This window comes from Engystomops pustulosus, chromosome 1, assembly GCF_040894005.1.
Source record: "Engystomops pustulosus chromosome 1, aEngPut4.maternal, whole genome shotgun sequence".
Lineage (NCBI taxonomy): Eukaryota > Metazoa > Chordata > Amphibia > Anura > Leptodactylidae > Engystomops > Engystomops pustulosus.
In genome coordinates, this window is record NC_092411.1 from 67,987,096 (window position 1) to 68,000,148 (window position 13,053).

General features: G+C 42.3%; 1 protein-coding gene across 1 annotated transcript in view; it reads right to left on the bottom strand.

Annotated features, from left to right (window-relative positions):
* Positions 1–5,747: 5,747 nt before the first annotated feature.
* RAD9B (RAD9 checkpoint clamp component B) overlaps positions 5,748–13,053 on the bottom strand; it is a 28,960-nt gene continuing 21,654 nt past the window's right edge. The window contains exons 10-11 of the mRNA XM_072143157.1: positions 12,709–12,880; positions 5,748–7,115 (exon numbers count right to left, since the gene is read on the bottom strand). Of these exons, the coding sequence (XP_071999258.1) occupies positions 6,999–7,115; positions 12,709–12,880 (289 nt within the window). The 3' untranslated portion in view covers positions 5,748–6,998. The remainder of the gene's footprint in view (positions 7,116–12,708; positions 12,881–13,053) is intronic.

A 13,053-nucleotide genomic window follows, 5' to 3' on the forward strand; every position in this document is an offset into this window, starting at 1 on the left:
ATTCGTCTGGACGTTCCTCAACTGTTTCTGACCTAAACCTGGATGAAAACGCAAAAATATTTTGCATGTCAATGTTTCCTTTTTCACAGCAGATTCTGCGGCAGTAAATAAACATGCTGCAGAATCTGCAATGCGCGTCCATTTCTGTGCTGAACATTTGTGCTCGCTGATCTTATTGATAACAAAGTCAATGCAACTCCACTGTGTATCTTGACCATGTGCGTCTACCCTAAAGGTTTTCTCCGCAGTCACTCAAGTGTTCCAGTCTCTTCTTCAGTGTCTGTATTGTTACAATGACTTCCTTGGCTTGCCTGTTCGAGAACGTTGTGATAGTAACATTTTAAGCATGTCAGATTTTGTGAACCAGTCTGACTCTGCAAAGAACATTTTACAGCATCAATGTCCTGTTGGGCAAAAACTCGTACACTTGTGTCCAGCTTCATTTTATGTAGTCGTCTTTATCACAAACATAATTGTTCATTATGTGGGAACTAGTATAACAATAGAAACGATAATGTATCATGTGTCAATGGCTGGCCTCTGTGTGATCACGTAAATTGTTGTCTTTTGGAATGTATAACATTGGCCACTTTTATATGTACTTTAAAGTTCTAAAATGCCTTAGATACATTGGCCTGGATATTACCCTGCATGTTCACACCATAGCAACGACTCCTAGTTTTGATTATCAATAATCCGTCTGCTGATCCTACTGCTCTGCCGCAGGGTTCTGTATTGAATATTTGCAGGGATATTTTCTGCCTATGAACAGCAGCTATGTTGGCAGACACTGCAGATGGTAATGATCAGAGATTTACACACACTTTCCAATATCCACCATGTATGAGCTGACTTATCCATTCCTCACCTGATGATGCATGAAGATAGAAACAAAGAATTGCGGGCAGTTTTTCAAACATTGGGGGTTTTTTTTCCTTATAGTTCTCCTCATGGCCCAACTAGATTCACAAATTGTTGGCAAATCTGTAAAGCCTCAGTCTTTGTAGCACTTACACTGTTTTTTTTTTTTTTAAGTGTACACAATCAATTGATCAAAACCAAAATTGTCTGTCCCCCATGGCTACCAATTACTTTTGTAGCTTACATTTTAAAGATGGGACTATTAATAAATTGGGTGTAATGTTCTAGTCTCCTGAGTCCAATTACATAATATATAGATACATAATATAGTCCAATTTACATAATATAATTACATTATCGGGAAATCTTAGATCAACATGAAAAGTAAGGGGGTTGGGAATAAATTGTAGGCTGTTTTGATCCATGTTGGATATAAGGAAAGATTTTGGAAGATTGCCACTCAGCAGACACCCCTCCCACATATAGTACGCTGCTTGTGTTATCTGTAGTCAGCGACTGTTCTTCCCTACACGACTCTGCAGAATGAGAGGTCACATGGCAATCCAGATAGGTGTAGGAAAGACAGCTAAATTATGAATAATTCTGAGCATACACTGATGCATTTTAAGTGGATTTCAAACTGGCATTTTTTTTCTGGTGATCAGTATCTGTGATTTTTCATTAATCTATTTTGGCTTATGGACAGAATGTTTTTTTGTCTTTCTGGCTTCAATGATTTTTCAGTCCGTATGCCAAAATGGCTTCAATGAATAATCACTGATGTGAAATGGGGCTCTTTCACTTTGGGGTTGGTGCTCGGCTTCCGTTGCCCATGTGTTGTGTTTTGACCTAGTTTTTCAGCCTCATCCGTAAAAAAAAAAAAAAAAAAGTGGACCCATAGACTTCTATTACCTAAGTTGATCCTCAACTGTCAAAAAAAACAGGACAGGTTTCATAATTTTTTCCATGGACAGTGGATCAGTGGAAACACCCGTTGAAATGGCTTTGAGAGGCATCCGTGGAAATCTCTGAACCACGGGCATGAAAAACAACGCCAATGTGAAAGACCCCTAAAATGGATAGCACAGAGACATGTTTTTCTTTGGGCCGACTGCCTGCCAGCGATTACAGCCCAGGCTGTCATGTAAGTGCTGCCCAAGATTGTACGAGTAACCTGCATTTTGTAAATTTTCAATAAGAAAATACCATAGTACTAAATAACAATTTCTACAATCAATCATATTCCTGTTCAAATGCTCTTTACATTTAAGATCTGTGATTGTTTATAGCTATGTACTTTTTTTTTTTTTTTTTTTTAAGAGGGGTTTTCAAATGAAGAAACCACAGGACTGACATGAATGCAGACCCTATTTTTTTTTGTTAAGCTTGGACCATGCACTGGCCCAGTAACCCATGAATGTGACAATGCCCTGCACTAAGGAAGGGTCTGGCAGCCGATCAGCGTGGTTCTGGGTGTATTAAACTTATCCCCCTGTCTCGAGGATTGGTGATAGATGTTTGTTTTATGTAAACCAGACAAAGTGTTCGTTTTACATGGACAGATGAATTGCTTAGAAAATGCATCGGTGAATGACAACAACTTCCTGGATTGTATTTTCTTGTATTTGGAGACCTTTAAACCCATCCAGTGTTTTATTGGCCATTTTTAGGCATTTTAGTAGACATTCTATCTCATCTACTAGTGACAGCCCTCATCTTGGGCATTTATGGAAAACTCTTATCCCTGGGGTAGTAAAGTTATTTATTTTTTCTTTTTTGTCTTTCAATGTATATGGTTATGTATATATTCGGTTTTCTTTAATACTTTGCCTCATAATGATCAAAGTTTATAATACTGAGCAGCGTGGCTCTTGCATTCTCCCCCAAGCAACACCAAAGACGGGTAACATTATTAGCTTTTCATCTTTCTAAAGCAATATTGTATGATAGATGCCTCCTTTTTTTTTTTTTTTACAATGCCACATATCGGCCTAGTCTCTCCCTTTTTACGGCTGTCTGCGCACAAAACGTCTATTTTTAGATGAAAACTAAACCCATGCACTTCCTAAAGTGAAAATGGTAATGTGATCAATGTTGATGCTAGGACTTGTTCTGTGGGATGTGTACATAGGTCCTCTTATTAATGTTTGTGTGTGTGTTTTTTTATTTGTGTAAGTTGAAAGTTTAATGGTTTTTGGGGAAAATGGGTTATTCATTTACGAAAATGCTGCTTTAACAGTATGTCACTACATTGTAGAAAAATGTATTAGCAGAAATGTTTTGTGTGCTCGCTCTTTCTGCAGATCTCCTGAATGATGTTTAAATGACTCTACCACCAGGATGAAGGACTGTGTGTGTGTATATATATATATATATATATATATATATATATATATGAGCCTGAGGGGCTTCAGGCTTCATTAACACGTATTGAGCTTGGAGCCCCTCAGGCTCATTTGCATACAGTCCTTTATCCTGGTAGTAGATGCCTTTTAAGTATATTTGACCGGATGTCTGTCTAAAAGTAGTCTCTCCCCTGGAAGAGAATTTAGAGGGGTTGTCCGCTTTCAGAAAATAACTGATGTTATTTTTTTGTAATGAAAAGGAAAAGCAAATTCAACTATACTTTGTTTTTCTAGATCTCTGCTTGCTGTCATTCAAAAGGAAACTTTATTGTTTACTTCCAGTGGATAGAAATCTGTCCATGGTAGTTTGATGTCATACAGCTCTGATTACTCAATGTGATGTAAAGAACTGTGCACCTGTGTGACAGCTTTACATCCTCAAGAAGTAAACAATGAAGCTTTCTGTTGAATGACAGCAAGCAGAGACCTAGAGAACAGTGAGGAATTGATACACAAAGTAAATTGTGTAACTTTTCATTACACGAACAATATCAATTATTTGGTGAAAGTGGACAACCCCTTTAACAGGGGTTAAAGGACTTGTATAGGATAAGAAAAGCATGTCTGCCTCACAGTTGCGAATTTGGCTGTAATATCATATGCCATGTGTAGCATTGATTTTTTTAGAACACCATGTTTTCTAATCCTGCACAACCCCTTAATCCAAACCCTGGATGTGTATATATGATTTTTCTAGGTTTCCCACTCTGAGACTGTACATTGCTGATAATTGTGATGAGGTTGCATAAGTATTTGTGTGCTTTTGTTTATATATAGCATTCCTTTATTTCTAAATGCAAATGTATGCGTTTCATGTATGATGTGTGACACATATGGAAATAACCTCTGTAAATGAAAGTAAACTGTAAGAAATTATTTAATAAATATAGTATTTATACTAAATGGCTGTCATGAAAAGTGCTTTCTCTTTTCATCTGTCCCCTACTTTTTCAAGCGATGGGCAAAAAAATTTAAATCTGGTGAGGAGCAGCTATGCTACAGAAGCATCGAATCCAGAAATTGCACTCCACTAACCAGCGTGTTACCTAAGAGAGAGAGAACAAGGTGGTCTGATGGCACCTTTAAGGGCACAGGTTTCTAAGGATCAGTGCTTTAGGGTCTCAAATCTCTGAGTTAAAAGAAAAATAGATCAAACGGTAAAACCTTCATAGAGAAAAGTTTGGTCAAACTCGGTTTCACTGAGAAGGAGTCTTGGCAAAGCTGAGATAAAAGATCTTCCAGTAGTATAGTAAAAGGACAATGGTTGGATCTTCTATCATTATCTGAAGGGAAACATCTACGCAACCTGTGATATCAATTAGATGTTATGAAACTTTTCATTTGGTGTAACTAGCAGTGCATATGCCTAGTACTTTTGTCTCCACCTTCCTGAGGGTTTTATACCACAAAAACATTTTTTTATTTTAATAAAGATGATCTATTATTCTACCCCAATACACATTTGCACTAAATACTATCCTGGCAGTATGCAGTGTGATACATTGGATGTAATGAATGGTCTCTATCATGAGCTCTTTCTGGTAGCACTTCTTGGGGTTTTGTTCTCTTTTGCTAAGCTAATTTTGGTTACAATTGAGCTATTTCTAAGATAAGACTCAGTTCACTTTAAAAGAAACCCACCATTTGATTTGATGCATTATGAAGCAAACATACCTTGAGAATGCTGTAGCCACACTGATGCAAGATCATATCTTGGTTAATCCCTGTGCTGAGTGATTTTCTGATAAAACAGATATAACATTATGATAATGAAGATCTGTCCCTTCTATGGCTGCTTCAGTTCTTCTCCTAGCACATGAGTTATTCTCTGCAGGAGAGGATGATGTAATCCCTGGGTTGTGCCTGAAGGCAGAATAATTAATTGCTGCACCAGCTGCTGTGTATCAGTGATCCAACTCAGGTTGATTAGTCATGTCTTGACTAACCTCCATGTCTAATGAAAAGCTCCGTTTGTAATGTTTTTATGTAGGCAGCCAGCCTGACCTAGCTTTCCCAAGGACCCGAATGTTATAATTAGTTTTTTCAGTAAACTACTCCGCTCAGGGATTAACCAAGATATGATCCTGCATCAGTGTAGCTACAGCATTCTCAAGGTATGTTTGCTTCATAATGCATCAAATCAAATGGTAGGTTTCCTTTAAGATTTTCTTATGGGTCATTAAAGTCTCCTATTATGTTATATCTCTGTATTGTACTGAACGTTCCCTTACACTGGCTGCTCTGCAAACTAGTGTATTAAAATACAGGAGAAGCAGTGGTGTGTCATCAGCTGGTAACTTGCTCAGCCTGCCATCCTGGTTACTGAGACATGTGGTGAGTCACAATGCAACGCTCAGTTTCCTGTCATTGTTCAATATTTGCTCTCGGATGATCACTGCTCGTCATTTACCCCTTTATCCCCAAGAGAAAGATTGCACTCTCCACATTTCCTGAACATCCTCAAGTTACAGTAACCTGTAGTTTAGTTAAGAACATATTCTTTAATAGTGCAAGAGTAATTTTGGTGCTGAAGAGGAGTCACAGAAGGGCTTTGCTGTTGAAAAAGGATGTACAAAAGGGGATGTGTAGTTTTCATTAAAACAATATTAACCACCAAAACATATACATGTGGGTTATAAAACCACTAGAGGCAAACACTGAGATCATCAGATGAGAACGCAAAGTGCTGACCCACTGTGCATGAATAATATATACCTAGATGTACATTGCAGCCCTGGGCCAGGATTGCATAAGGGGGTAACATTACTGCGGGTGATGAGTAAGCAGTAGTCACAAGGAGAACCCGGATTGAACTATACAGTATAATTGTATTTGGACAGTGTAGATATGTCTGTGTATGGTAGTGGTTTTTAAATAACTTTATATCACTTATGTGGGTGCCATATGGTGAGGTGTTCAACCAGGCCAATAACCTACATGCTACCAGCACTGAACTAGAACTCCCAAACCTCCTTGCTTTTCACCTTCCTTGTCTTTACAGTAGAGAACATATAGCCCTGTTTATCTGTTCTCCCTTTTGAATAAACTGTATAAAACACTATAATAGAGAAATTAAAGGAGCACTGTATTCAGATTATACCCCATTAAACTACTAGCCATTTAGTGATATTTTGCCCATTTATCTTTAAAAAAATCTCCACCAAATTCACATGAAAAGGAAGAGAGAAAAGTCATATTTTGCCTGAGATGAGTCAAGTTTTGAGATTGCAATGGGTTTCACTTCAGTTCTAAACTACCAAAAACTAGAAAACGTTTGATGTCATATTAAAGATAAGAATGTCATTTCTTAGACCACATCAGGCTTGTGGTGCTGTGTGCTACAGAACAAGTGATACAAGGCAGTTAATGAAATAGGTGGGACAGGGGATAACTTATCGCTCCCAGACACTCCTGATTTTCCTGCTCAATAAGACACCCCAGAAGTTAAACACAGCATTAACCAGGAGCGATAAATAATCATTTTTACGTTATTAACCTTTGTAGAGCTCCTCTAAATACAATATCCTCTAATGGAAAACCTCTTTAAAAAGACATATTTTTACAGTGTCCTTTATCAGTTGCCCCCCAGAGGGATTGAGGGCTGAAAACTGAATGTGGCCACTGAGCTGACCATTAGACCCCTATAAGATTAACATACTATAATAATATTAACAGAATACAGAGTAAAGGCAGTTTCTGGTTGCAATATCATTGCAAATACCTGCAGCAAGGCTAAAATGTCTGTGAAAGTCCTTCATTCTCATCTTCACTGTCTGCTGCTAAGCAATTGACTGGTTGATAAGATTTGTGCTGTTTTGATGAAACGGCTCCAAAAAATAGGGAACAAAACTAAAATAACAAACAAAAAAGGAAACATGAAAGTTAATTTAAATTAATTCAACTTACAGCAAGTTATCCCCTATCCACAGAATAGGGGTAAACGTTCGGTAGGTTTGAGGGGTAGAAGGGAGGAAGTTTGTCTTTGGAAAGGGGGGGGGGGGGGGAATGGGGGATTGTTTGTATAAATGCAAAACTGTTAAAAAATCAATAAAAAATATTTAATTTAAAAAAAAAAAGAATAGTGGAAAACTTGCTGATCGGTCTGGGTCTCGGTGCTGGGACCAGGGCCGGATTATAGGCGGGGCTCCCGGGGCACCCACCATCTAGCCCCCCTAGGGGCCCCCACCAGATCGCACCTCCCGCGCCACCCGTCCGAGATGCCCGCCGCTCCCAGACTCAGGTGACCGCCTCCCCACTCATCTCCCTGCACGACAGAGACGCCCCAGTCACAGGTGAAACCGCCTCCACCTCCCAGGCCGCCCCCTCAGCACAGGTGACACCGCTTCCACCTCCAAGGCCGCCCCCCTCGGCACAGGTTACCGCCTCCCCCCTGCCCATCCCCAGCCATGCGTGGCCGAGCAACCAACCTCCGCGAGCCCGCCTGAACAAGAAAACCCTCTCGATTGCCCCGCTCCTGCTCGAACAGGCACCCACCGCCCCCCCCTCCCATCCCCGACCGAACAAGCGAGCCCTGGCACAGGTGACCGCCTGCCGGCCCGCCAATCCCCCGCCATGCATGGCTGTGACATCAACCCCCCCTGCCCGGACAAGCAACCCCGCTTGACCCCCTGCCCGAACAAGCACCCGCCGCCCCTCCCCGGCCGAACAAGCGACACCCCCTTCCGCTTGAAAAAGCATCCAGTGCCCCCCCCCCTCCCCGTCTAAACAAGCGTCATCCCCCTCCCTCTGCCCCCCCCCCCCCCGCTTGAAGAAGCACCCGGCGCTCCCCGTCCCCGTCCGAACAAGCACACCCCCCTCCGCCCCCCCCTGCTTGAACAAGCACTGCCGACCCCCTCCCAGCCGAACAACAACCAAAAGACCCCCAACCCGCCTGATCACCCGCCTGAAGCCACGGCCGGTCACCCTAAAAGGTAAGTATATACATATGTATTTATCTGTGTGTATATATGTATATACTGTGTATATGTGTATATATGTATATACAGTGCATATATGTATATACAGTGTATATACTGTGTGTATATATATGTATGTACAGTATATAAATACATATACTGTGTATATATGTATATACTGTGCATGTACAGCGTATAAATGCATCTACTGTTTATAGGCGTATATACTGTGTATAGGCGTATATATGCATCTACTGTGTATATGTGTATATACTGTGTATATGGGTCTATATGCATCTACTGTGTACATACTGTGTATATGGGTATATATGCATCTACTGTGTACATACTGTGTATATGGGTATATATGCATCTACTGTGTACATACTGTGTATATGGGTATATATGCATCTACTGTGCACATACTGTGTATATAGGTCTATATGCATCTACTATGTATATACTGTGTATATGGGTATATATGCATCTACTGTGTACATACTGTGTATATGGGTATATATGCATCTACTGTGTATATACTGTGTATACGGGTATATATGAATCTACTGTGTACATACCGTGTATATGGGTATATATGCATCTACTGTGTACATACTGTGTACAGGCGGACCCCTACTTAAGAACACCTGACTTACATACGACCCCTAGTTACAAGCGGACCTCTGGATTTTGGTAATTTGCTGTACTTTAGTCCTAGGCTACAATAAACAGATATACCAGTTATCAAAGGTTTCTGTAAATAGGATTTATTGTTTATCCTGGTTCTTATGACAACCCAACATTTTTAAAATCCAATTGTCACAGAGACCAAAAAAAGTTTGACTGGGGTTACAATAATAAAGTATACAGTTCCAATTTACATACAAACTCAACTTAAGAACAAACCTACAGACCCTATCTTGTACGTAACCCAGGGACTGCCTGTATATGGGTAAATATGCATCTACTGTGTACATACTGTGTATATGGGTATATATGCACCTACTGTGTACATACTTGGGCAGATTTATGAAGCTGTCTCAAAGTCAGTATATTTCTAGTTGCCCATGGCAACCAATCACAGCTCCCCTTTAAAATATTCATGAGCACTGGTAAAATGAAAGCTGAGCTGTGATTGGTTGCCATGTCACTGGGGGTGAGGCGGCTGTATGTAGCTGTGTTACTGGGGGCGAGGCAGTTGTATGTAGCTGTGTTACTGGGAGCGAGGCGGCTGTATGTAGCTGTGTTACTGGGGATGAGGCGGGTGTATGTAGCTGTGTTTCTGGGGATACGGCGGGTGTATGTAGCTGTGTTTCTGGGGATACGGCGGGTGTATGTAGCTGTGTTCCTGGGTATACGGCGGGTGTATGTTTTTTTTTTTATTTAAAGATTTTATTTTTCATTTTTCAAAATTACAACAATGCACAATAGGCAACAAAACATCCGCCTCAGGGAAGTATAAGGCACAATCATAAAGTTAGGGTTGGCATTACAAAGAAATTGAGGCGGGTGTATGTAGCTGTGTTACTGGGGATGAGGCGGCTGTATGTAGCTGTGTTACTGGGGATGAGGCGGCTCTATGTAGCTGTGTTACTGGGGGCGAGGCGGCTTTATATAGCTGTGTTACTGGGGATGAGCCGGCTGTATGTAGTGGTGTTACTGGGGATTAGCCGGCTGTATGTAGCTGTATTACTGGGGATGAGCCGGCTGTATGTAGCTGTATTACTGGGGATGAGGCGGCTGTATGTAGCTGTGTTACTGGGGATGAGGCGGCTGTATGTAGCTGTATTACTGGGGATGAGGCGGCTGTATGTAGCTGTATTACTGGGGGCGAGGCGGCTGTATGAAGCTGTGTTACTGGGGACGAGGCGGCTGTATGTAGCTGTGTTACTGGGGATGAGGCGGCTGTATGTAGTTGTGTTACTGGGGATGAGCCGGCTGTATGTAGCGGTGTTACTGGGGTCGAGGCGGCTGTATGTAGCTGTGTTACTGGGATGAGGCGGCTGTATGTAGCTGTGTTACTGGGGATGAGACGGCTGTATGTAGCGGTGTTACGGGGGGGCGAGGCGGCTGTATGTAGCTTTGTTACTGGGGGTGAGGCGGCTGTATGTAGCTGTTTTACTGGGAATGAGGCGGCTGTATGTAGCTGTGTTACTGGGGGTGAGGCGGCTGTATGTAGCTGTGTTACTGGGGGCGAGGCAGTTGTATGTAGCTGTGTTACTGGGAGCGAGGCGGCTGTATGTAGCTGTGTTACTGGGGATGAGGCGGGTGTATGTAGCTGTGTTTCTGGGGATACGGCGGGTGTATGTAGCTGTGTTTCTGGGGATACGGCGGGTGTATGTTTTTTTTTTTATTTAAAGATTTTATTTTTCATTTTTCAAAATTACAACAATGCACAATAGGCAACAAAACATCCGCCTCAGGGAAGTATAAGGCACAATCATAAAGTTAGGGTTGGCAGTACAAAGAAATTGAGGCGGGTGTATGTAGCTGTGTTACTGGGGATGAGGCGGCTGTATGTAGCTGTGTTACTAGGGATGAGGCGGCTGTATGTAGCTGTGTTACTGCGGATGAGGCAGCTGTATCTAGCTGTGTTAATGGGGGCGAGGCGGCTGTATATAGCTGTGTTACTGGGGATGAGCCGGCTGTATGTAGCTGTATTACTGGGGGCGAGGCGGCTGTATGCAGCTGTGTTACTGGGATGAGGCGGCTGTATGTAGCTGTGTTACTGGGGATGAGCCGGCTGTATGTAGCGGTGTTACTGGGGGCAAGGCGGCTGTATGTAGCTGTGTTACTGGCATGAGGCGGCTGTATGTAGCTGTGTTACTGGGGATGAGATGGCTGTATGTAGCGGTGTTACGGGGGGGGGCGAGGTGGATGTATGTAGCTGTGTTACTGGGGGTGAGGCGGCTGTATGTAGCTGTGTTACTGGGGGTGAGGCGGCTGTATGTAGCTGTGTTACTGGGGGTGAGGCGGCTGTATGTAGCTGTGTTACGGGGGGGCGAGGCGGATGTATGTAGCTGTGTTACTGGGGGTGAGGCGGCTGTATGTAGCTGTGTTACTGGGAATGAGGCGGCTGTATGTAGCTGTGTTACTGGGGGTGAGGCGGCTGTATGTAGCTGTGTTACTGGGAATGAGGCGGCTGTATGTAGCTGTGTCCCCAGTAACAGCTACATACAGCCGCCTCACCCCCAGTAACACAGCTACATACATCCGCCTCGCCCCCCCCCCCCCCCCCCCGGCTGTATGTAGCGGTGTTACTGCTGGGATAGTGGAAAGGAAGCAGGAGGATGTGTATGTATGCTACACTCAGTGGGGGCCTCCACCAGATTTTGCGCCTAGGGGCCCCCACCAGCCTTAATCCGGCCATGGCTGGGACCCCTACGGATCACGAGAACCGTGTTCCGTTACGCACTTGCACTGCCACTCCATTCACTGTTGAACTACTGGAGATGGTCGAGTACAGTGCTGAGCTGTCTCCGTCAGAACCATAGAAGTGAATAGAAACGTCTTGCATTTTTTAAATGTCATACAAAATTTTAATTGGCCACACACTGATCCCCAGTTACCCCTTCCCTCTACACCCTTCACCTCCCACAATATGGAAAATTATATGCCTTTCAAAAACTACCTTCCATTATTGTATAAACAAAAAAAAATCTACAGTATATAAATTCCTATGGAATTGGTACCACGACCCGGAAGTACCACACAGACTTAATCCCTCAATCTCATGCAATGCCTGCTGGATATCTTCTGGGAGTGTCTCCTTATAATTCGCTATTGGAGATCAGTGTATTAAAACTTAGAGAAAATTTTACATGCCAAAATAGATCTGGACCCACTAGCATTTATATTATTTCTCCCTACAATGGGCCTAGGTAAACACAGAATATCGGTGTGCAATCAACTTTATCTAAAATTACCTGGCATCAGAGGAAGCACGTCTTGCTTGGTCGGCCCTCACATCTACTCCTCCCTTAATACGCCGGACCACTTCGAGCGCGGTCCGGCGTTCCTATCATACTGCGTGGCAGTGTCTACTAGCTTTATTGGAGGGTTCCAATAAAGCTATCACTTTATCACTGCTAAAAATGGCGTAGCGCTAGGAGATTCTTACTTTAGTAAGCAGTGTGCATAGCAGTGCCCAATGTCTATAGTGGTGTCCAGTGTACTTAGCAGTGCCCAGTTTTCGTAGCAGTTCCCAGTGTGCATAGCAGTGTACAGTGTGTATAGCACTTCTCAGTGTTCATAGTAGCACTCATTGTGTATAGTAGTGGCCAGTGTGTTCCTATGTGTGTAGTATAGCAGTACTGAGTGTGTTCCTGTTTGTATGTGTGTGTTATAGCAGTGCTGTGTGTGCGAATGAATGGATGTAGCAGGACTGTGTGTAAATGTATGGATGCAGCAGGCTATATGTGCTGTCCTTGTGCGTGACCAACAGGGACATTTTAATTATTTTTTCCTTTTTTGGATGACTAAATCTGGGGTGTGTCTTATAGTCCAAAATATCTCCTTTAAAATACCTGATTATAAGTTGCGGGAGGAGATGGCTCTTCTGTTGTGTGTTGATTGAGGTTTTCAGAAGCAACAGCAGTAGTAGGTGGTGGTTCTTTGTCTCTTATATAACTCTCATTGTCTTTGCTTCTTTTAGCCAAAGTCCCTGGTTCTCTAACTTTCTGCATTCCAGGTGTAGTTCTAATTTAAAAAAGATTATTAATATCTTTAAAAGATCATTTTTTTGATTGATTTTCTTTCCAAACAAAACTGACAGAACCTACCATTGTTAAATGTAAGTTGTAAGTTATACTGTACAATCTCTGAGTATAAAATGCATTTAAAAAAACTCATAAAATAAAATTATATTAAAA